At 48.5% G+C, this 25,851-nt stretch overlaps 1 protein-coding gene across 3 annotated transcripts in view; it reads right to left on the bottom strand.

Moving 5' to 3' along the window:
• Positions 1-25,851, bottom strand: part of CLPB (caseinolytic mitochondrial matrix peptidase chaperone subunit B) — a 73,423-nt gene that overhangs the window by 22,992 nt on the left and 24,580 nt on the right. For 2 of the 3 annotated variants that reach the window (XM_032098026.1, XM_032098011.1), the window contains exons 4-6: positions 22,902-23,005; positions 18,591-18,719; positions 4,902-4,999 (exon numbers count right to left, since the gene is read on the bottom strand). In XM_032098026.1, the coding sequence (XP_031953917.1) occupies positions 4,902-4,999; positions 18,591-18,719; positions 22,902-23,005 (331 nt within the window). The remainder of the gene's footprint in view (positions 1-4,901; positions 5,000-18,590; positions 18,720-22,901; positions 23,006-25,851) is intronic. The other variant, XM_032098020.1, reaches the window with a different exon arrangement.

Raw genomic sequence — 25,851 nt, 5'->3', positions numbered from 1 at the left:
ATCTCACCATACATCTGTGTCTGTCTGTAGGATCCTGACAAATCTTTTCTCTCCCTCCTCTCTGGCCTTTTGGAAGGTGCAGGGATGTGATCAGTGATGTTAGGACACCCAGTGATTCTCATGGGTTCATGGAGAGTGGGGAAGATGTGCAGGAAGAGAAGGAAAGGACACCCCTCCTCTGCAATGCCTTCTCCCTCCCTCCTTGGAAAACTGACATAGTACAAGTCCTGGGTAGGAAGAAAGTCCCTTTCATGGGTAAAAGACCAGTGTTAGAGCTTTTTCCATGCTGTCCCACTACGGTCTTCTGCTCAGGATCTGTTCTGGAGAGCCCTGCTCTTAATGCCAGCTACTCAGTGGGCCTGAAGTGCTACCAGACAGCTCCTAGCTGGGTCATGCTGCCGGCCTGGAGCATCCTGAGCTCACACTGTGCAGGGGACACCGGGACAAGAAAACCCACCAAGAAAAATGTATTTTAGATCCATCCATGACAGAACCTCTAAAAAAAAGCCCCACTAATCCTGGACTTTACACAAGACACAAACTTGCACTCCTTTCTCATCTGTTTCTCTCTCCATACATATCTAGCCGTTCCCACCTCCTCACTTTGTGGTGTGCAATGGTGATGGTGGGGACCATGTCCTCACGCTCTGGCAGCTAATCTTCCATTGTCCTGATGAAACTTGTCTGGCTCAGCACTAGCACTTAAGTGGAGCACAGTGGTGCTACCTGCTTGTAGAGCAACACAGGGAGGAGTGCTCTGCTCTTATGTTGGAGGCAACTGGACTTCTGCACTCACCTCCTGATGTGAGGTCAAAAGCATCAGAAATCTTAATTTTTAAAAAGAGAAGGACTCAGTCTGTGCTTCGGCAGGTGGTAACAGCTGTCTGCCTGTCATTGGGGTGGGCATGGAAGTCATGGAGTCACAGAAGGGTGACTTTAAGAAACCTTACAGACCATCCCATTCCAACCCCACTGCCACAGGTAGGGACACCTTCCACTAGACCTGGTTGCTCCAGGTCCAACCAAACTGGCCTTGAATGCTTCCAGGAATGGGGCTGCCACAGCTTCTCTGGGCAATCTGTGTCAGAACCTCAGCACCCTCACAGCAAAGAATTTCTTCCCAATATCCAATCTAACCCTGCCCTCTGGCAGTGGGAAGCCATTCCCTCTTGTCCTGTCACTCCAGGCCCTTGTCCAAAGTCCCTCTCCAGCTCTCTTGCAGCTCCTTTAGGCACTGGCAGGGGCTCTAAGGTCTCCCTGGAGCCTTCTTTTCTCCAGGCTGAACACCCCCAGCTCTCCCAGCCTGTCTCCAGAGCAGAGGGGCTCCAATAGCCCTTGGAGCATCTCCATGGCCTCCTCTGGATTTGGTCCAGCAGCTCGATGTCCTTCTGATGTTGGGAGTCCTGGGGCTGGAGGCAACTCTGTAGGTGGGGTCTCACCTGAGCGGAGCAGAGGAGCAGAATCCCCACCTTCCCTGCTGCCCATGCTGTGGGATCAGCTCAGGACGCAGGGGGCTTCTGGGCTGCCAGCACATGTTGTTTTAAGGAAGAAAAGTGGAGAATAAAATAACTGAACCTTTTACCAGCAGGAGAGGTAGAATTATCTGCTGGGTAAATGCTCTCTCGAGCCCAGCACCAGTAAGGAAAGCTGCCCTGAACAGTTTGAAACTTGCCTTGGTTTTTATGCTTAAGTAATAGTTGAAGGAGAGAAAGGAAATATATCTCTGGAGCTGTTCCTGAGGAAGATGATTGTACTTGTATATAAACCACCAGACTGCCAAGCCAGCCTGTGATGAATATTCAGCTGGGGGGGAACTGGTGCTCCCGGGGTTTCATCCTCCCCAGCAGCCACATTCCACCGAGAGTCTTTGAGAATTTATTGCTCATTTTAATCACTGCTAGAGAATGAATAGGCAGAACTATTATGGGATGGACATATCCCATAGATTTTATTTACATATCCTTGTGACAGAATAACAAGGAGTTTTCATATGTATTTTTAATTTATTTTGATTTCCTTTATTCCTTAAAAGAAAAATCAAACCACAACTGTGTGTGTGCTTTTCCTGAGCTTAGACCACACTTGCCTTGTGTTGAGGACTCTTAAGCTGGTTCACAGTGGTCAACAGTCTGAAGAAATTTAAATAAGCACTCGTGCATCTATGACTAAAAGGGAGGGAAAAGCCCTTGAAACTGGTGTCTTTCCTCTGTCACTGGAGGGGTAGCAGCCTCTGGACTGAGCTTGGCTCTTGCAAATCTATCTTTGCCATTCAGCTCCTCTTTGCACCCTGTCAGACCCATCTGGTGACCTCCCCTGTCTCCATCACTGTCTGCTGAAGGATTTTTAAGGAATACTTCAGCCAGGAAGAGCACACAGTTGCCCTTTCCCTAACCCCCTTCTGGAAGCAGCAGTGTGAGACCTCCTGACCAGGAACTGGTGTGCTTCATCCCAGTGAGTCACCTTTGATAGACCTTTCCAAGAAAACAAGCCTCCAGCTGTGACTTACATGCTTCTTTTCCCATCCTGAACATCCTCAGGTTGCTGACTTAAGCATATTTCATGAGAAAAATGTCTCTTCTGGTTATTTGCAAACTGGCTGTTGGTTAATCTGGGCACAACCTTCTATGTGGAGTTTGGGGCAGTGAAAGCTCATTTTAACCTTTCTTTAAACCTGCAAGACTTACCTCAGGATTTATTTTGCCCTTCCTATGGAAGAACCCCTCTCCAGACCTCCACAAAGCTGTCACAGCTCACGTCCCTGACATCTTCTGAGCTGATCAGTTTATATCCTGCTTTCCTTTAATCTTTCAAATTCTTTTTCCTGTAAGGTGGAAGACACTGTCACCCTTTGCAGGTTTTATGCCAAGGGTTGGTTCTTCTGGTGTTGTGCTCATGGACCTCCTCCCTTGGAATGTTTTCCCATAAATGCAACCATACTTGGGAGGGATGCCGGAGGGATAATGGATAATGAAGATGATGAACACGGAGGTACTCCAAGGGCTGGATCGCCTCTGCTCTGGAGACAGGCTGAGAGTTAGGGGTGTATACCTGAAGAAGGGAAGGCTCTGGGGAGACCTTAGAGCCCTTGCCAGGGCCTGAAGGGGCTGCAAGAGAGCTGGAGAGGGACTTTGGACAAGGGCCTGGAGAAATAGGTTAAGGGGGGATGGCTTGGCAGGGTTAGATGGGATATTGAGAAGAAATTCTTGGCTGTGAGGGTGGTGAGACCCTGGCACAGACTGCCCAGAGAAGCTGTGGCTGTGCCATCCCTGGAAGTGTTCAAGGCCAGGTTGGATGGAGTTTGGAGCAAGCTGGTCTAGTGGAAGGTGTCCCTGCCGATGGCAGTGGGGTGGAATGGGATGAGCTTTAATGTTCCTTCCTTCATGAGTTTATGAAAACCTGCTCTCAGAACTGCCCAAGTGACCACATAGTGCTGCTGGCTACAAAAGCAGCCATCAGGGCCACAGAGGACAGCCATGGCAGCATTTCCTTTGCCAGGAAGGAGTATGGAGAGCCCCAGAGGAAAGATCACTCTGTCCCTACTTAGGACCGAGGTTTAGCGCTGGGGAATGAGGTTTTGAAGTCCTGTCTGAGCAATGACTTTCAGAGGTGAGCACAGAGAGTGCAGCAGTTGACACCTGGTGGGTTTAGTTCATGGTAATACCTCCTAAGTGCAGTAATTGACACAGTTTTAATTACCTTCATCCTCCACTTGTGGGTAAGTTCTTAACCTCAGGTTTATGGCATGCAAGTTTAAATTCCAAACCCATAGAAAAAACACTGAGGTGCACAATGTCAGAGGAACTTTGCAGCCAGGAACAAACCTGGTCCCCTTGTGCCTCAGCTCCTGCTCTTGCGGTCTGGTGACAAGAGAATGCCCCTTCTCTGGGATGCAGGGAGTCCCCTGCCCTAGCTGATCTGCGCTGCTTGGAGAGATGATGCTCACAAAGCATCACAGAAGGGTTTGGGTTGAAAGCGACCTTAAAGCTCACCCAGTTCCAACCCCTGCCACGGACAGAGATACCTTCCACCAGACCAGCTTGCTCCAAACCCCATCTAATCAGGCCTTGAACACTTCCAGGGATGAGGCATCACTCATCACTGCTGCGATGGCCTCTCCTACTGATTGATAATTCACCAAACAAGGCCTCTGCCCAGGAATTTTAAACTAAAATATCCCTGAAATCTAGCTGCACATCCCTCATTATCTAATAGCCCACTGCTCTGCAAATGTACTGATTCCTGGCATTTTTATTGGAACCACGATGGCAAATATGTTTCTTTTCCTTCTTTAAAGCAAATGGGACATGGTGTGCTCCAGCTGCTCGAGGAGACAGTGAGGCTGACGGGATGAGACCCCACCATGGAAATGGGTGTCTTTTGCCTTAGACTGGTGCACACGAACACACTGGATCCCAGGCCACAGCTGGACTCTGGATTCTCAGCCCTGCTTGTTTGACAGAGAATTTCAGAAAATACAGTAAAAACAGGCTCTGGATTTTGCTGAATCCAGGGGTTACAGAGCAGCATTACTGGTCCTGGGCAGGTCACTCTTGAGTGAGAAATGGTAACTTGGAAGATGAGGGCACAGCCACAGCCACAGTTAAAATACTACAGAAGTGGGTTTTTTTTCTTATGCATCATGTCGTTAATTTTTACAGACTTCTTTTGGAAAAGAATGAAGCTGTAGGGGTGCTAAGGTGGTCTTCCATCACTTGCACCATAAAATCATAGAATGATTTGGGTTGGAAAAGAGCTATTCAGATCATCGAGTCCAACTGCTCACCCAGCACGGCCAAGGCCACCACTAATCCATGCCACATGCCACATCCACATGACATCTCTTTTAAAATTGTTTTTGTAGTGGGAAAGGAAATCCAAATTGGCCAGAATCTCAGGCTCACCTTTACCTCTGATGCTCTCAGAAGGTTCATGACTTCCCCTTCACGGGCGTAATCCAGCGGTGTGTGTCCCATTTCATTCTTCTGCAGGGGATTGGCACCTGATGGCACAAGAAATGAGTAAGATGAGGAGCTCAGAGTTCAGTCTTAGGGCAGAAGGAGCAAGAAGCACATCCTGTCTGTGTTCCCTCCTAACATTTTCTCTGGAGGGTGTCTGAATCAGAAAGAGAGAATGTACAACCAGTGGTTACAAGTGCGGGTCTCCAGGGACGGAGAAGAGGGATTGTCACTGCTAACAACTGGCTTGTCAGGGAAGAGCTGCTGAGGGGGGATGAGAGCACATGGTCACCAGAAGGAAATACAGTCTCACAAAAGCACCCACTCTCAGTCCTGTGGGAGCCACATAGGACCACTACAGCTTCAACTGGACACACTGCCTGTGCAAGCTGGAGCTGAAGCTGGAGCTGAAGCTGGTGCTGGCTGTTGCCTGCAGGCCAGCTGCCCCACTGAGTCCCTGGAGCACTTCTTGAGGGAAACCACACCCTTCCGTGGAGTTTAATTAAAAAAAACCCAAACAAATCCCAAGGACTGAAGCGGAGTGAGTCAGATGGGCACCCCACAGAAACACACGCACACGGAGAGAGCTCTCCCTCCAAGATACACTGGATTGCAGAAGAGCATTCTATGTCAAACTGGTCCAGTTGCAGTGATGAGAAGTATATGGAGGGAAACTTGGTGATACCAGGAGACAGGGATAATGGGCAATAGCCAGAGGGGCAAACAAGGCCTTGGGATTCATCTCTGACTCTCAGCATCTCAGGAGCTCTCTCCAAGGCAGAGATTTGTCACTAACACTGGTGCATTCCATGACCCCACAACAGCTCCTAACCTGGACAGTTATGAGAATGAACCTTCAAATTGGTTCCAAACCCCCAAAACTGGTGCTGAAATTGACCATCCCACCAGTTATCAAGCCTTGGAAAGCAGCCTGGTGGAGGAAGAGCCCAAAACTGTGCTCAGCAGGTCCGGGATGTCTTCCATCCCAATCCTTCCACTGCAATTCTGTGCAATGTGCTCCTGTGTGCACAGGGCACTTGGTCCAGATGACTTCACTGGTGTCACTTCCACCCTGAACAATTCTGTGATCCTGATGTAAACATGGGAGTGAGACAAGTACCTTGGCAGAGGCAGGCCAAACTGCTCCTGTGCCATGAGACAGCGCAAAGCACCAGGAGTGCTCAGTAACAGTGAGCAGCAATCAGTATAGATGAATGAAGTAAGGGGAGTCTGTGGGAGCGGAGCCAGAGAGATTAGCCATTCCTAGGCACTGGCATCAGGGAACTATATTTGCTTACAGAATGAAAAATGTGCTCCATAAACATTCGACACAGACTAATTTCTATGGCAAGCCTTGTCTTGACAAATAAAGAATATGATCAAGACAGGTGAGATTACATACTGCTGGGGCCGGCTGCTCCATATATGTTAAAGAGACACTGCTCCCATGACCCCCCCCCCCCCCCCCCCCCCCCCCCCCCGCCAAAACCCACCTGGGTCTGTGCAGTGAGCAGTGGGGCATGTTCCTGACTTCTCCAAATGATGACATCCTCGAGGCTAGGCCTGCTCTCATTTCTGATGGAGGGTTTGTTTGGCTTTGCCCTGGATCTATCAATAATGGCTCTCCAATATTGGCCTAATCCCCCTGTTAATGGCTTTGACGACTTGACTAATTGCTGCAATAATTGATAGAACCCGACTCCTATAACTGGTCGATTCCAACCTCGAGTACCGGCAGCAATAAAATATTATGCTGCCATAAATAACAGTATCACTTGGCTTGCTAATAGAAGGTAAAAGGGCCACCGGTCTGTCAGCGCCCCGGCTGACCCCACTCCACATCCCCACCTCCTCTCCTGCCCTCTCCCACCCTGTGCCACACGCTGCAGCAGTATCCAAGGGGATGTCAACCTTCCACGACTTAATAGAAGGCAATTTGTCACCTCCCACTCGCTGTCTGTAGCTGGAGATGGACACCTGGGCAGCACCTCAGGCTGTGCAAGCCCATTGCCTCCTCCCACCCTCCATGCTCATATTAGAAGGCCCCGGCTGATAATATTTGATAAATAGCGTGGGGGTTCTCTCCCTTCACCCGCCCAGTGTTGTAGTGCTGCAGCAGCTGCAGAAGGTCACTCATTGGGGAAATATGTTTCTGTCAGTGGGATCGAAAAAAGTTTAGTGGAGTGACAGGCCTCGATTTTTCAAATTTTATTAACTCCATCCTCTTAACAATTTGTCTTGAATTCCTTCAGATTCTGGATAACTGTCAATAGAGCTGGTGATGCAGCGGACCCTGGTACCTGGGTCCCCCACTGCTGTCAGGATAGGGATGGGGACGGCAAGAGGAGAGAGAGATGGCAGGAGGGAAAGGAGAATGCCAAAGGGCACAGACAGAACTTGGAGGAACATCCCAGTAATGCTTCCTGTGTCCTCAGCAGCCCCGAGACCCTGCTCCTGTCACTCCATCCTGCCAGGGCAAAAGAGCAGCAGATCTGAGCCTGCTGCAGCCAAAACAAGGTTCACACTTCTAACAGGACAGGGCACACAGTGGCATTGGAGCCTCACATGGACAACCAGAGAATGACATTGCTCTGAAGATCGGACAGATCACAGCTTGAGAAAGCCCTGAGCACTGGGACAAGGAAACCACTCTTGAGGACCTTGTTTCATAGCCCAGCCAGATGGTGTGAAAACTCCTGCTCCCAGGCATACCCACAGGTAGCCTTCAGCTGAGTGTTTGGGTCCTGAGCTGTTCTCAGGAGTGGGTGTGGGGACAGAGAACTGGCATGAGACAGTCCCTATCCCGGTGTCCCTCCGAAGGTCCTGCCTGCAAATGAGATGGGCAGCAGCAGTGGCCTGTGGTGATCTGTGGTACGAAAAGACAAGACCCCAAAACGTTCAACGTCTCTTTTCTTCCTTCTTTGGTGTCCAGAAGGTACAGTATGGTGGAGGTGGCAACCAAGTGCTTGGGCAAGTCTCCAGCACAGAAAACAGCAGTACCTCAAGATCTTTCAGCAGGCTCTGTGAACACCCCTTCTGCTAGGTCACCATCTTGGACCCATCCTGTGCTCCAGCACACTGGGGGGACTTGGGGAGCATCCCTTTCCCTGCAGCAGATTCTGCTGGATCCAATATCCCGGAATTGGGCGGGAAATAAACTAATTTTTCTGTTGAAGGGAACTAAATCCCAGAAAGAGGAGCCTGGAAGTGCCAAAGCCCATGGTGGTTGCTGCTGAGGATGCTGGAAGTGGACACATTGCATGGCCATGACCCCAGACCAGGATGTCCCCATGTGCCACATCTACACATCTGTTAAATCCCTCCAGGGATGGGGACTCCAACAGTGCCCTGGGCATCCTGCGCCAGGGCTGGACAACACTTTCAGGGAAGGAATTTTCTCTAATACTCAACCTAAACTTCCCCTGGTGCAATGTAAGGCTGTTTCTTCTTGTCCTGTCACTTGTTGCCTGGGAGAACCTGGCTACAACCTCTTTTCAAGTAGCAGTAGAGAGTGAGAAGGTCCCCCTGAACTTCTTTCCTCCTGTGAGGGGCACAACACTGACCCCAAGATTTGAGGTGCGATCTCACCAGTGCCCAGTACAGGGATCAGTCACTGTCCTGGTCCTGTTGGCCACACTACTGGTGACACAAATCAAGATGTCCTTGGTCTTATTGTCTACCTGGGCACACACATTTCACCTGCACCAGCTCCAGTTCCACCACATCAAGTGCTGCCTAATGCACAGCCCTGGGCTGGCAGCAGCTCTCACAGAGCTCTAGGGGAGCAGGATCTGTGCTCCCTTGGTCCAGTGGTCTCACTCTCAAAGAACAAGAAGCCTTTCCAACCTAAGTTTGTCCAGCCAGGTTGGATGGGGCTTAGAACAACCTGGTGTAGTGGAAGGTGTCCCTGCCCATGGCAGGGAGTTGGAATCGGATGAGCTTAAGGTCCCTTCCAATCCAAATCATTCTGTGATTCTATGAAGGATGGATTTAGACTTAACTAAGAATTACATGTTTCTGGAGTAGAGTTTACATGGAAAAGCAACACCCAGAGCTCTGAGATGAAGGTCAGATGCTGACAAGGGCACGTAACAACCAGCAAGGAGAGGTCCTCTTGGAGGTGCAGCTTAACCAGTGCTGCCAAACCTTGTGAACCAGACTGAACACAAATCTTTAAGTACTTGGACAAATACAACAGTAATGCGTAATGTTCAGGACCAGGATGTGCAAGCTGGAACAGAGGAAGAGGAGGAGGCTGGTCTGAGCAGCATGTAAGCGGGACTGCAGGTAAGGACTGAGCTCCACTGGTAGAGTGGTGAGGTCAGGTATTAAAGACTGGAAACAAAAAGAAGGTAAGAAAAGCAATTGTATGAGCCAGTGACACAGGATTTGTACAGAATGAAATGCCCTGACTGAACAGGGAAAATACAGCACAAGGTTCACCCCTCTGAGAGATTGAAGGGCACTGCAACACACTGAAAACCAGCCCGGGGACTGCAAGGGTAAAGAGCACAACACCAATAAATTGTTAAACTGGCAAAAACCAGAGACTAAGAGCTCTGGCAGGCAGAAAGCTCCCAAGACAAGGCACAAGCCTTAATTCAGCTTTGGACAAAGCAAAAGGCTTTCTCCAAACCTCAGCTCCTAAGCACCACACTGCAATGGGACACATGTTCATGCCAAACTTCCTCACCAGAAAATCCAGCAAAGAATCCATGGTCAAGGAACTTTGTTCCACAAGGGAAAAACATGGATCTTGCTAGAAACAAAGCAGCAGGTAACTGTCAGAAACATGGATGTTAAAGACTGAAGAAACTTGTGATATTTATTAAAGTCCTTATCATAAGAAGAGTTAGGATCTTAGGAATAAACCACACCATCATCCTTCCAAGCCCAGGGGAGATGAAGAAAACACAATAAAGTGTTTGGTCTGGCAAGTGAAATGTAAAAAAAACCCACAAGTAATAAAGGATTTAAAAGAAGCCCCTGCTTTAGGAATTAAAGCTAGGACCTCTGAGCCTTATCAGAAGCTGGAAGTCAGCCTAAGGGGGTGAGTTTCCATAAGTGATAAAGATCAAGGCCAGGCTGGAAAGGACTTGGAGCAACCTGATCTAGTGAGAGGTATCCCCATCCATGGCAAGGATTTGTAACAAGATGAGCCTGAAGGTTGCTTCCAACCCAAAACTGTGCTCTGATTCTACGGCAAATGGGAAAGTTGCAACAGAAGTAGGGAAAGAATGAGTGAATGAATGTTTTGAATGTGTGCACCTTTCACTGTAGCTTTACTGGAGCCTGAGTGTAAGTAGGTCTATGCCTACTTGACAACTGTGTGTGAAAATAATCCACCTGACTCTGGACTCTTGTTTTGTAAGGTAAGAGAGGAAACTACAGAATCATACTCTTCCCATATATCCATCACCCTCTCTCCCTATACCCATGTGTGCAGAGCTCTTAAGTTCATGCCAAATATGATGTCACTGTCAAGTTTGTCCCCAGAAACACCTCAAGAGGGATCTATTTACTCCCCTGCCCTAAGGGAAAATTACTCCTAAGTGCTCCAACACATACAGAAATGTGCTGGCACTTTGGACTCTTATTACTCTCACTACAGCGGGATGCTGGATGCCTCGATGCTGGGAGATGATTGGTTTGTAAATCCCAGTTTCATAGGATTTTAATTACTGGTCTGGCATGGTGGGGAGTGGAACTGGCTGTGGTCAGACGAAGGATCGATACGCCGGCCCAGAACATATTGAGCCTCGGCACTCACAGATGCTATTGCACTATTTAATCATCTTTTGCAAAATTTACAGTGCAACAGAAGGAATCAATACGGAATTTATCACATTCCCTTGTAAATATGAGCATGGAGAGAGAGAGAGACAGTCAGGCACTCTGGCATGACAGCTGGCCTGGGCAGCAAACCTACACAGCAGACCACCCAGGACAGCTACCATGCCTGGACTCACCAAAAAGGGCCCAGCCAGCTGCTGGGACATTCCTGGGGACAGCTGCATCCACAGTGGCTGCATTTGTATGCTCTGACCTGCTTGCAAGCTAAACCTTGTCCCAGCTACTCTAAAGGAAAAATGGGAGGAAGCCACACAGGTTGTGCAGAGCCTTACTCTGCACAGCGTGGTTTGTAGAGCCTGAGTCATAGAGTCATAGAATAGTTTCACAGAATTTTCTGGGTTGGAAAAGCCCCGCCAGACCATAGAGTCCAACCACTCCCCCAGCACTGCCAAGGCCACCACTAACCCATGTCCCCAAGTGCCACATCCACAAGGCTTTTAAATCCCTCCAGGGATGGGGACTCCAACACTGCCCTGGGCAGCCTGTGCCAGTGCTGGACAAACTTTATGAGGAAACCTCCCCTGGCACAACTTGAGGCAGTTTCCTCGCATCCTGTTGCTTGTCACCTGGGAGAAGAGCCTGATCCCCACCTGGCTCCACCCTCCTCTCAGGGAGTTGTAGAGAGGGAGGAGTTCTGCCCTGAGCGCGTGTTTACTCTGGTAACTGCTGACTGCAGCAAGACCTCAATGTCACTTTCTCAGATGTGTTAAAACCAAAGGTATCTCCTCTCTGTCACCAGGAACTGGCTGCTGGGGACCTGAAAGCCCACTACTCTCTGGGGATATCCTTTACTCTCCCTCTTGAAGAAAGGACCCTTTTCATCTGGGATGCAACAGAAAACACTCTGACGTATTATGCAGTAATTAATTAGAAATTAATTGGGTTAGAAAAGCCCAATTAGAACCTGATTTTTCCAGAGAATACTATAAGCACTTTTGCTTTCTGATGTCCAAAGCCCATCCCTTGCAATGCTGGCTCCATAATCTGTTTACCCATCACTCACCCTAGTCACAAGACCTGCAATTACATTGCACTGAGGAGAGGAGTGCGCAACATTATGAACAAATGCACTGGGCTAAATTTACCAGCAAATTGAGTTCAGCAGACCAGGTTATTGCAGCTTCAGCTAAAATGTTTTCACAAATATATGTTTGTTTCTTCCTCCTTCTCTTTCCCATCTAATTAGAGATGAGGGACTCGAAGATTGCTGAAGAGGACCTTTGGACAAGGGCAAGGAGTGACAGAACAAGGCAGAATGGCTTCCCATTGACAGACAGCAGGGTTAGATTGGGTAGTAGGAAGAAATTCTTGGCTGTGAGCGTGTTGAGGCCCTGGCACAGGTTGCCCAGAGAAGCTGTGGCTGCCCTATCCCTGGAAATGTTCAAGGCCAGGTTGGATGGGGCTTGGAGCAACCAGGTCTAGTGGAAGGTGTCCCTGCCCATGGCAGTGCAGTGGAATGACATGAGCTTTAAGGTCTCTTACAACCCAAACCATTTTGTGATCCTGTGATTCCACTAAGGATGTATTGCAGGAGGCATTTCTGTTGCTGTTGCACCAAGAACAACACCGTCCAGGATTGGGTTCAAAGGCCAGAAGTGGCTATATTTAATTATATAAATCAGCTTATATAGCTTTGTTTGCAAGAGTGTCATAACACTACTGGGTGCTTGACCATCCGCCTCCCAGAGCGATTGGCTGAACAGTATAACAGCCATTTCCAAAATATTTTTCCCAGTGTGGAAAACAAAACACAAACAGCTTGTGCACATGTGAGATAGTTTACAAAACTTCAAACTGTTTTCCCAGCTAGTTTGCGTGAGAAAGGAGACTTTCACAAGCGGCTGTAAAAAACAGGAAAATCTCTCTGCTAGCTCTTTTAGCATCTACACATTTCCAATGCAGTAACAGCCTGGTCAGCCTGTGTGATGGCTCTAGGAGGAGCTGGGAGCAGAGAGGATGATTTCTGAAGATGGGAAGTAGAAAGCAGGGCAGTCAGGGATGAGGAGAGCACTGGGGAGAATGGGACACATATGGAGCCTGCTCAGGTTTGGCAGGAGGGCATGTGTTGGTTTCTGCAGTGGGGATAGAGAAAGGGGAAGTCCCACCAACTGGCATGGGTCAGACTCTGAGGGAAGGAACTGTTCTTTTAGGCAAGAATAGGAAATAGAAGCCTCTACCCACTTATGTGCAGAAGCAGAGTAGTGCACTGCCACACAACCGTGTGAAAATAACACTTCCACATATCAGCAGATGACAGTTCAGACAATCCCTTGCTGCATGGACACACACGCACACCAAACACACCTTGGAAAAGCACCTGGAAATGAATTTTGAGATCCAAGAAAAATAGCAGCTGAGCACCAGGGAAAACCTCACTTCTACGCTTCTTCCTGTGCCTAGTTTCTCAGGTGTATACAGAAGGAAGTGCTCACAATATTCTGATTTTGCATTTTGTAAGCTCCAACCTAAGACAGATCCTGCAGCATCTTCTTCTGCGCTCTGTCTAGTGTAATTTTAGTTTACTGAAAGGTTACCACAGCTATGACAACTCTTCCCCCAGCACAAGGCTGTGAAAGTGGAACAGTATCTCATGCTGGGAGAGGGGTCACTTACCTGCAGAGCAAATCCCTGAGCAGCAGCAGTGCTGTCCCTAGCTCTGAATCACAGAGTCACAAGATTGTTTGGGCTGAACAGACCTTAAAGCCCACCTCATTCCACTCCCCTGCCATGGGCAGGGACACCTTCCACTAGACCTGGTTGCTCCAAGCTCCATCCAACCTGGCCTTGAACATTTCCAGGGATGGGGCAGTCACAGCTTCTCTGGGCAACCTGTGCCAGGGCCTCACCACCCTCACAGCCAAGAATTTCTTCTCAATATCCAATCTAACCCTGCCCTCTGTCAGTGGGGAGCCGTTCCTCTCTTGTCCTGCACTTATCCAGAGTCCCTCTCCAGCTCTCTTGCAGCTCCTTTAGGCACTGGCAGGGGCTCTAACGTCTCCCCGGAGACTTCCCTTCTCCAGGCTGAACACCTCCAGTTCTCTCAGCCTGTCTCCAGAGCAGAGGGGCTCCAGCCCTCGGACAATCTCCATGACTTGCTCTGGACACATGAATCAGTGCCTGCCTGAGCTCCTCTGTCTCCCTGCACTTCAGAGACAGGTTCTGGAGCAGTCCATTTGTAGAAGGGTGGTTGATGTTGGCTGTGCTCCATGGCAGGGTTACGCCATTGCCAGAAAGCTGCACCTTCTAATACTGCTGATTTCACTTAAATACTGACATAATAAAAGCTCCCTCTGAAACAAGGAGACTTTTGTCACCAGCAAGCTGGTGACCCTGCCTGCCTTCCTTCCTCCGAGCCACACACAAAGTCCCTGGAATCGATTGTGCCTGCAGTAGCAACTGGTGCACTCTGTGGATGCGAGTGCTCACCCACCCCTTCCCCAAACACCGATATTTATGGTGTCGCCTCAGGTCAGGGGACTGTGAAATGTCACCAACTGCCCGAAAGGACAACAGAGCCGCCACTTCGTCTCGCGGTCTGCTGGGCACACACATGCTGACCACAGGGCTATAAGGTCCTGGAGGGGTCAAGCGAGTCACTGAATGGGCCACAAAAGGCTAGGGACATGGGGTGAGGGGCAAGTGCAGGGGGCTTCCCTTAAAAAACAACAGGGGGGTAGGGAAGTGGCTGGAGCAGAGAGGGGCTGGGCGGTTAATGGCTTTGGCCTGAGGGCAGGGTACCATCGAGGGAAGTTAGAGGGAGATTAAATGAAGAGTTAGTAAAAGGCAGGTGTAGGAAGGGAGCAAGGGGAGCCTGTTCCATGTCAACAACCAGGAGCCACCCTGTGCACGGATGTCAATGGCAGCACAGGGACATTATCCTCACAAAGGGCTGAACGGTGTTCAATCTCCACGCCAAGACCCTTGGCCATATATTCATCCCAGATTACACAGACAAGGAGGCAGGGATGCCCTGCTTTATTATTGCATGGAACTGGGAGGAGGGGAATGCCCCCACTGAATGCCATGAAATCCTCCTATCATGTGCCCATCAGGAAATCAAAACTTGTTGAAAGGGCAGGAAAGGGTCTGCTATCACCCCAGCAGCTCAGAGTCCACTTGACAGAAAGGTGAAGCTTATTGCATTTAGCAAATAATCCTCATAAATCCTCATCCTAACCATGACTGCAAAGGGTAAGTGGGTATTGTGGATGGTGAACAGGGATTAATCTGAGGAACACTGTGAACTCAGCCTTGGGGTTCTACCAGGGCTCCAACGGGATCTTTCACACCATCACCGAATGGAGATTCCCACCGGTGGGTTGCTGTCTCCAGGATCTGAGCACTGGGACATGCTCTGCAAGACAAGGACTTCCACTTGGAAATGAACTCTTGGTGTAGGCCCTTGAAACGGAACCAGAAGAATTTCTGTGGGGCTGGATTAAGAATGGAACAGTGATGAGTGTGTGTCACATTTTCTGGCTAAGTTCTGAATTTTCACTTTGATTTCACACAGTCCTTCCATTTGTACCCAAACAAACACAGTCCCACAGATTGTCTTTTTTTTCTGAGATGCAAGTGAGTTCTTTTGAGCTGAGACACTTTGCTACAAACAAAGAACTCTCTGTGGGCATCAGGCAGAGGAAGGGCCACTCACAGGGATGGCAGTGGATCCAGGATACAGAGATACAGAAACATCTCTGGAACAAAAAGAACAGTTGCCTCTGTGAAGTGAGGCCTGGATTAGAACAGTACTCAGAGAGCTAAGCAGGGCACAATTGGAGAAATAAGATGCATTTACTCCTTACAATGATTTATTCAGGATGGAAAAATTCTTTAGTGCCAACTTCACTTATTTGCACCCATCTTTTACCTGTACTTAGGATAACCAAGGAGCTGCCTTGATACTTACAATCAACTGATAATATGTGTCATGCAAGGAGGCTTTCCAAGGCAGAAAAGAGAAGCAGGTATCTTTGTAGAAAATGCTATCCAGATGATTCTGCCCTACTCAGGTGAGACCCCACCTGCAGTGCTGCCTCCAGCTCTGGGGTCCAACATCAGAAGGACCTGGAACTGCTGGAGTGAGTCCAGAGGAGGCCACAGAGGTGCTTCGACAGCTGAAGCTCCTTTGCTCTGGAGACAGGCTGGGAGAGCTGAGGGTGTTTAGTCCAAACCATTCTGTGATTCTATGACTCACACCATGACATATGTGAAACACTCTCCAGCCTCAAGAAGTGCAGACTCTGTCTGCACATATCTGTTCCCAATATTTCTATGACAAGGACTCTTCCAGCACTTCAACCCCACTGCCCTGGGGTGCTCTCTGTAACACCCCAGGGCCCCTTGCATTCTCCTGCAAAGCCCTTCCAGGTCTGCGCATTCACAACCCATTGCTCAAGCAGGTAAAGCCCACTCCACTCCACTCCACTCCACTCCACTCCACTCCTCCTGTGGGCATCCCTGCCCACAACTGTGGGATCCCAGAGGTCTTGTTGGAGCAGCTCCTTCTGACTGCCAGTGCCCATGGCCAGGTGACCACTGAGCACATGCTGTCGGTCCATGAAACAGACATGCAGACAGACATATGCTCTGGGACCATTCCAGATTCCAAGTTCACACAATGTCCACATGTGCTGCGAACACAGAGAGGGGCTTCTACGTCAGGACCCAATTTGGGCCAGTATTTTTGTCTGAGGAATTCCCAGCCACCATCTACACATATCCCCACAGCTTCCTGAGCAGCTGCCTGCTTTTTCAGCTCTCTTCCCTGCAAGCATTCCCATGGAACCCTCCCTTTGCAATAGATTTTCTTTCATTGGCTCCTTTATTTTTGGGTTAATTTATGGCCAGAAGCTGGGGTTCTGGTATCTGTAAGGCTCCCAGAGAAACCCTCACCTGGAGTTCAGTGCTACAGAATCTCACCCTTTCACTCTTATTTTCTATTTGTGAAAAATAATAAGCATATAGTACAGATGAGTATCAAAGTTCAGTGTTGCCACAATTATTTTTCCTCATCCCATCTGCACCACAGATGCTACTTTCCATCATCTTTTTAGCTGCTTTCTTAAGGAATGAGCCTTATGTGAGCACGTCATACCATTATATACTTGTCTGCTTCCCTAAAATTAACTTCTGAGATGCCCACACCACGAAGACTACAACATTCCTCAAATTTTCGCAAGAATCAGCATCTGGCCAGCCAGACCCTAGTAAGCCTGTCTCTGGCAGGGCCAGGCTGGGAAAGGTGGCCACTTGATGTTCCACCTGGCAGAGGCTGCTGGCAGCATACACCTGAGGCAGGCACAGCATTGCTGCAGCTGGTTCATCTCCAGGTGACCTTGGGGATATTGCAGGGAAGAGAGCTGTTGAAATTGCTGGAGGAGAAGGAATGCTGAGGACAAAGGATGTCACAACTATGGACCAGAACTATGAACCAGCTTGGTGGTCTGAGGAACAAGGTAAAAGCACTGCGCAGGTGCAGGTACACACTAAGCAGATGCCAGCTCTGGAGAACAGCACAGCAGTCACAAATATCATCCCAGAAGGAGCAGCAGGAAGGTACATATAAAAACCGTTGTCATGGCAGCACATTCCTATTGTGGTGGCTAAATGCATCTCATTCTACTCCACTAGTGCTGATAAGCTTTTTCCCCATGAAGACAGTTGAGCACTGAACAGGCTGCCCAGGTGAGTATACAACAGATGAGAGCAAAGCAGGCTCCATAAGGAGAAGGGCCCTGTGATTTAACCAGGAGGACCAGTAACTGCATAAGCTAATTCCTACCAATTCTCACAAGAGCTGCATTGTCCTGGTGCCAACTGTACTTGAGCGTCCACAATTTTACCTGGGTACCAGCACCTATCCTGTGCCTTGTCCACAGAACAGATCTGTTTCTGGCACAGCAGGGACTCTTCCATTCCACAAAGGAACATCAGGGACATGACAGGTGACCTGACTAAATACTGCAAGAGGAAAATGATCTAAGCAGAGACCAATGGGGGCATCTGGACACCCAGTCCAGCTATGGGGCCCTCAACATCAGAAGGGTGTGGAGCTGCTGGAGCAAGGCCAGAGGAGGTCACAGAAGCTCTCCAAGGGCTGAAATCCCTCTGCTCTGGAGACAGGCTGAGAGAGCAGGAGGTGTTCAGCCTGGAGGAGAAGGCTCCAGGGAGAACTTAGAGCTCCTGCCAGGGCCTAAAGGAGCTGCAAGAGAGCTGGAGAGGGACTTTGGACAAGGGTCTGGAAGGACAGAACAAGGGGGAATGGCTTCCCATTGACAAAGGGCTGGGTTAGATTGGATATTGGGAAGAAATTCTTCCCTGTGAGGGTGGTGAGGCCCTGGCACAGGTTGCCCAGAGAAGCTGTGACTGTCCCATCCCTGGGAGTGTTCAAGGCCAGGTTGGATGTGGCTTGGAGTAACCAGGTCCAGTGGAAGGTGTCCCTGCCCATGCTAGGGGGTTGGAATTGGAGTATCTTCAAGGCTCCTCCCAACCCAAACCACTCCAGGATTCTATGATTCTCTGGCTGCTGAACTGCAGGAAGAAAGGGAAAACTCAATGACTAAGGTGAGAAGAGCCACCAAAAGCACATGAGAAAAAACACTGGAAATTAATGGGAACACAGAAACCAAAAAGTAAAGAGATGAAAGCAGACAGCAAATCACACTAAATTGTGACAGTGACAGAGAGTGTGTGGCCTGTGTCTGAACCTGACAGTTCTGTGGGATGGGCTGACTCAGAAGTGCTCCTGGCCCACGAGCTGGGTGGAACTACAAAACTCACCTGCATCCAGCAGCAGTTTGACTGTCAGGTAGTCATCAGCCAGAACTGCATAGTGTAGAGCTGTGCAGCCCTTGAAGTTGGCTCGGATGTTGAGACGGTTGTTGAAGTCATCCTCCCGGGTGACAAGGACTGCAAGGGACAAAGAGTGAAAGCTCAGCTCATTGAGATAACTACAGAACTGCTCATCTGGATGTGCAGCAGAAGCATGGACTCACCACCCCTTACCAGGCAGGAAGCTTCTTAAGGGCTTCGTGTCTTTTTCTAGGACGACCAGGACCCCACTGGGGGTTTCTGGTGGCCATTGTCCCCACTCCACTGAGCAGCAATAGAGATAAAGACAACATGGTTTCCATGTATCCCAGTGACTGCCTACACAGTGCCCAGGCAGGGGAGGAGGTGGGTGGAGAACACCTGAGCAAATACCTCAGCCTTTTCCCAACCATTTATTGTAGAATAACAGGATGGTTTGACTCGGAAGGGACCTCAAACCTCATCTGGTTCTACCCCCCTGCCATTGGCAGAGACACCTTCCAAGAGACCAGGCTGCTCCAAGCTCTATCCAGCACTTCCAGGCATGGGGCAGCCACAGCTTCTCCGGGCAACCTGTGCCAGGGCTTTGCCACACTCATAGGGCAGAATTTCTTCGCAATATCCAATCTAAATAATGATTTTAGCAAACAGAAAGGAAACTGCGACAGGAAAGAATGCTGCTCCGCTATGGCTTGACCTTCAAGCAAATTCCTGATTTTGGGAGTCTCCAGCACACAAGTCCATGTGTCGCAGAGCACAGCTTTGCAGGAAGGGTCTACAGCACCTCTGCTCTCCTGTAGCTGTTCTAAGGATCAGGCTTTAGAAAACCTGGATTTTAAACTCTTTGCTTTAGTCACCAGCAAAAAAAAATAAGAGAGAGTCACTTTTTAAAGGCGCAGACAGTGACAGGACAAGTAGGAATGGCTTCAAACTAACGGTGGGCAGGATAAGATTGAATATTGGGAAGAAATTCTTCCCTGTGAGGGTGGTGAGGCAATGGCACAGGTTGCCCAGAGGAAGCCCCATAAATACCCTGCCCCATGGAGCATGAGTGATGGTGGGACTGTCATGTGTTATCTCCATTCAAATGAACACTACCCACCTGGTGGGCCAAATTCTGCTCCTGGAGGTGTGTCCAGCTCCTTGGTGAAAGGGTCTGTACCCAAAACTCAGCAAACCCAGATTCAGGGACAGGAAGAGCTTCCAAGTGCTCTGAGCACCTTACTCTGTGCTACGGCAAAGCAAGCAGAGCTGGAAAACGGGTGTGCCACAGGGACTTCTTCACGGTCCCTCCTAAGAGCCATCAAAAGATTTCCAGGAGATTTGAAAAGTTCAGAAGAGAGAAATGCTGTGATGAATACCTGATGCTGTCCAAGCCCAGCAAGTCCACTAATGAACCACAGTCCCTCCAGGAAGATCAATTAATGCCCTGGCTCCTTTTCTTCCCTGGGTCCTTTCTCCAAGCACACAGGGTGAGTATGTATATTTATTTATTTGTCGTCATTTCCTACCCAGGGAGGAGCAGGATAATGAACTGCGTGCGTCAGGGAAGATGAATCTGAGATACTAGGGAGCAGTGCAGTAAAGAGATTAAAGTGTTATTATTGTTGGTTTTTTTCCCCCATGGTCCGTTGTGACAGCTCGGCCGTCATCTGTAAAAAATGTCTCTGAGAGAGATAATCATCGGAAACTCAATAAAGCGTCAGGGGAAGCCTCGTCCACCATCCATCACTGGGTGCCTGGAAATTTTCAGCCCTCTGTCTCCCTTCCTGCCATCCATATAAATGTCTGTAATATATTTTGTGCAGTGGTTGTGGAGCACACCCTCTCTGTTTGGATGTTTTTATGAAAAAATATTTATACACGAAATATGTAAATGTCTAAAAAAAAAAGGAAAAAACAAAGGCAGTTTCTCTCTCTCTTTTTAAAAACGCAACTGAATTTATTCTTTTTAATAAAACATGTCAACCAAAGAATTAATGCAACTTCTCATGGAGTGTCCTTATCTTTTCTTCACCCCAAAATATATAACATTATAGAGGGATGAATGCAGACAAAAACAATTAACTTTCTTGGTTGATATACTTTATCTTAAATAAAGTCTATGTACATGCATTATGTATTGGCATTCTATTGCTCATTTTTTAATGTAGTTTCATACATTTTACATTCCCTGCTATAGGGATGTGATCTATGTATGCTCTCTCTCCCATCAAGGAGTAGGTCTGCTGCACGGGTGGGTCACAGTGAGGGATGAGAGCAGGGAGCTCTTACAGATACAGAATAACGCCCTGTCAAAGCTGTCGCTTCACTGTTCCATTTTCTTAACTCAACCTGTGCTTTATGAAAGGTTCAAATATTACACCTTCATTAGGTTTTCACAGAGCTTTTGCCTCTCAGCACTGAGCCAGAAGCACAGACAGGCCCGTGGATAATGTCACTGTGTCTCAACAGCATCCATGGTGTGGCTGCAGGACGAGGGAAGTGACCCTGTGCTCAGTGCTGCTGAGGCCACACCTGGGCTCAGTTTCGGGTCCCTCACTCCCAGAAGGACATTGAGGCACTGGAGCATGTGCAGAGAAGGGCAATGGAGCTGTGGAACGGTGTGGAGCATGAGTCTGGTGAGGAGTGGCTGAGGGAGCTGAGGGGGCTCAGCCTGGAGAAAAGGAAGCTCGGGGGGGCTTTCTCACTCTCTAAAACTCCCTGACAGGAGAGCCGAGGCAGGTGGGGGTCAGGCTCTTCCCCCAGGAAACAAGGGACAGAACAAGAGGAAACTGCTCAAGCTGTGCCAGGGGAGGTTCAGGACGGATATTGTGAAAAATTTCTTCATGGAAAGGGTTGTTAAGCCCTGGCACCGTCTGCCCAGGACAGTGTTGGAGTCTCCATCTCTGGAGGGATTTAAAAGTCATGTGGATGTGGCACTTGGAGACAGTTTAATGGTGGCCTTGGCAGTGCTGGGAGAGTGGTTGGACTCTATGGTCTGGAAGGGCTTTTCCAACCAAAATGATTCCATGATTCTATTCCATGACTCTATGACTCAGGCTCTGCAAACCATGCTGTGCGGGGTGAGGCTCTGGACAAACTGTGTGGCTTCCTTCCATTTTCCACTCAGAGCAGCTGGGACAAGGTTTAACTTCCAAGCAGGTCAGAGCACACAAATGCAGTCACTGTGCAGGCACACACAAATGTAGCTGTACTCGGGAATGCAAGCCCCAATGGCTCGCTGGGCTCTGGCAGGGCAAGGGAGATGTCTGGGAAATATCCTGTGGCCTGCTAGCTCAGAGGTGAGGTTGGCAGTGCTTGTCAGCACAGTGTTTGGATGGGGAAAAGGCTTCTGGAATAGGAAAGGAAAGACAGAGGGATTGAGTTCTACCAGCATTCCTGCCAGTGTGAGGAACAGAAGAATGAACATGCAGCTGGCTGCTCCAACGCACAGCTGGGCACCAAGAATCCAGACATATCCTGATAATCACAAACCCAAGAAAATTTTACCACCATTTATTGTCAGAAAAAGTAGAAACAGTCTGGGAAATTTAAATAGGTCTGAATAAACAAAGCAGGTGTCTGAGAAACCTGGCCTAGTGGAACACATTCATGCCATGGCAGGGGGTTGGACTGGATGGGCTTTAAAGGTCCCTTCCCACCCAAACCATCCCATGATTCTATGATTCTGAGTCTGCATCAACAACCCAGTGATGAGGATAATGAAGGGGTGAGAGTGGAACCTGAGATCTGCCAAGAATATCCATAATGAGATGATGTGACTCTGCAGAAAATGACCTTGTTTCCATGGAAAGGCTTCTGGGGATGAGAGCTGGTACTGATGCCTGCCCATACCCAGCAGCAGTCACTGCAACCACTTACATCATTCAGCTTTATTTCAATTGGCCAAGTCCTTCTGCATTTCACAGCTTCTCATAAGATCTGGATTAAGGCTGCTTAATAGGAATGCAGTGGAATACACTGCCTTGAACCCCTCTCCTTCCCCAAGACATGGCTGCATGTGGGTCAATGGAATGACATTCCTATCTATGACTTTGTATTATGCTCTGGCTATATAAAACCAGTTTATCTCTGGTAAATTGAATTATTGTTTCTATATAGTACCTACATAAATTTTCTTTCCCCTTCAGACACACACTCACCCAAGTACCATCAATTACTTTGCATTTAAATAGAAGAAGATGAAATGAGCTCAAAAAATCCCATGACGTCAGATCAGGAAACAAAATTTTGGGACCTGAAAAGCAGATGTCAGTAGCTACACACAAACCATCTTACCTTCCAAGGAATGGAGGCCTTTTTCTTTGGCAATCTCATACACACTGCTGAAATCATCCCCAAGGTTTGGATCTGCATTAGCTGTGAGCAGAGCCTTTACCACACTGTCACAAAACAGAAGGAAAGTAAGGCAGAAGTAGTAGATAAGGAATTGAAGCCCTTCAGAGACTGAGAAGTGCTCAGAAAGCCCTCCTCAAATATTCCTGGGAATGCTAACATTCCAGGGAAGTTAACCCACAACCATAACTGAACATTTCGACAAGTAGAGCTCCACCAGCATATGGTAAAATGAATGAGATGGGGAGGCACTGGAGGAAGGGGTGACACTGTAGAGATATGCAATCCTCCTGAGGAGATGCGCACAGAACATGCTCCTAGCACAAGGCATGTTCCTAGACACAGACCTTGGCTTCAAGGTCACCCCTGTCCCTGCAAAAAGGAAGATTATTGTAACATTCTGAAGATTAAAGGACACAAAACTACATTGCTTTTGGGAGGCAATGTACAGCACCTGAACCTCTGATATTAAAGGTGCCATCCTACCACAAGAAGTGCAAACAACTTCTACAGCAAGCAGTCTAGAGGAGGCTCTGAAAATAATCAGAGGGCTGGAGCACCTCTGCTCTGGAGACAGGCTGAGAGAGTTGGGAGTGTTCAGCCTGGAGAAGTGAAGGCTCCAGGGAGACCTTGGAGCCCCTGCCAGCGCCTAAAGGAGCTGCAAGAGAGCTGGAGAGGGACTTTGGACAAGGGCCTGGAAGGACAGAACAAGGGGGAATGGCTTCCCATTGACAGAGGGCTGGGTTAGATTGGGATATTGGGAAGAAATACTTCCCTGTGAGGGTGGTGAGGCCCTGGCATAGGTTGCCCAGAGAAGCCGTGGCTGTCCCATCCCTGGGAGTGTTCCAGGCCAGGCTGGATGGGGCTTGAAGGAACCTGGTCTAGCAGAAGGTGTCCCTGCCCATGGCAGGGGGTGGAATGACATGGGCTTTAAGACCCATTCAGCCCAAACAATCCTGTGATTCTGTGATTCTATGACTTGAACTTTACAGCCCTTTTAGACACTGCAAGGGGCTCTAAGGTGTCCCTGAAGCCTTCCCTTCTCCAGGCTGAACAACCCCAGCTCTCCCAGACTGTCTCCAGAGCAGACGCGCTCCAGACCTTGGAGCATCTCCTTAGCATCCACTAGACTTGCTCCAGCAGCTTCTGATGTTGGACCCCAGAGCCAGATGCAGCTCTGCAGCTGGGGTCTCATCAGAGTGGAGCAGAGGGGCAGAATCTTCTCCCTTGCCCTGCTGCACATGGTGCTGGGGATCAGTCCAGTACATGGATTTTGGGCTGCCAGCAAATACTGCATATTATGAACATGCTGCAGCAGGACAGAACACACGGGACACACTGCCCAGGCGGTTTTGGTGTGGAAATTCTCACTCAGTGCTTCTGAATCCAAACAATCATCAGGCCAGAATTAGATTTCTCACTCTTTCTGAAAGCAGCTTGAAGCCAGTTAATTCTTAAATTTTTTTCCAGCGTGCAGGCTTCTCATGACAACTAGACAGTAACTCATTTGTTAGCATTCATCACCAGTGACATGGCTCACAGGCTGACAACGATATGCGCCGCAGCCTGACTGACATGTACCTGCAGGCTGTGGCTTGTCAAGTCACATCTGGAATTTAACTTAAGCTCCTCTCTCATTTACCCTATAAATGCATTAGCAGAATCAAAGGTGGTGATTTTATTATTTGAGCATGGTACAACAGAGGCCGGCTCCTTACCGGCACTGATGCGCTCCTCACCATGTACAGAATCACCTCTAGTGAGCACAGCACCAGGATGGGGGGTGGGGGCAGGAGACAGAATCATGGAATTGTTAGGTCAGAAAAACTCTCTAAGATCATCGAGTCCAACTGTTCCCCCAGAACTGCCAAGCCCACTGTTGCCTAGAAAATAGAATAGAACTTCCCAACAATGTTAGAGTGAATATAAAAGAAAACCTTTACTTGAAAGCTTTCAGGTACACAATATGGTGAAAATTGTACATGGTATAGTAATTCTACAATTTTTATAAGGTTAGCTGATTAGTATACTTATCATATACTGTCCAATTAAAAGGTTAGTTGGTTAGGTAATAATTCCTGGGGTTTTGCTTCACTGGAAGCAGTCCAGAGGTTGCTTTTGCCCCACTTTTGTCAAGTCTGGTCCAGATTCTGGTTGGAAAAGAGAACCTCCTTGTAGTTGGTTCTCTTCTTGGAATAAGACTAAACAATATTTAGGAATGTGTTTATAAGGTTAGCTTATTGTACCCAAACGTAGGGAGGAAAGACAGGAAAAATACTAGAAGCTACAGCTATGCTTTAGCAATCTACAAAGCTACAAATATATGAAAAATATAAAAAGCTAAAAATCTTAGGCATCATTCTCCCCTAAACTACATCCCATGTCCCTCCAGGAATGGGAACTCCACCGCTGCCCAAGGCAGACTGCACCAGAGCTGGACAACCCTTTTAGGGAAGAAATTTTCCCAATATCCAACATAAACTTCCCTTGGTGCAACTTGAGGCTGTTTCCTCTTGTCCTGTCACTTGTTACCTGTGAGAAGAGACTGACCCCCACCTGGCTCCACTCTCCTTTCAGGCAATCCCTCTGAGCATACAGAGCTCATTTCCATCTGTACTCCATTTATATCCATATTTCATTTAAATCCATATTTCAACAACGTCATTTGTTCCATAATATTTAGGTTGAGAGGTTCTGGCTCTTATTCTGCAAACAGCAATTTCCAATTATGACCCTTCCCCTTTTCAGTCATCAAGAGCATGCTACAATGCAGAGGTTCTTGAATGGATCAAATTGCACAGCCATGATCAAATTAGATATTTGATGGCTTAGAACAGGCACTAAGGTTGGGGATCATAAAAACCTGGAATGCTTGGGGTTAGAAGAGACCTTA

The sequence above is a fragment of the Corvus moneduloides genome, chromosome 2 (genome assembly GCF_009650955.1).
Source record: "Corvus moneduloides isolate bCorMon1 chromosome 2, bCorMon1.pri, whole genome shotgun sequence".
Lineage (NCBI taxonomy): Eukaryota > Metazoa > Chordata > Aves > Passeriformes > Corvidae > Corvus > Corvus moneduloides.
This window is presented reverse-complemented; position numbering and strand designations above follow the sequence as displayed.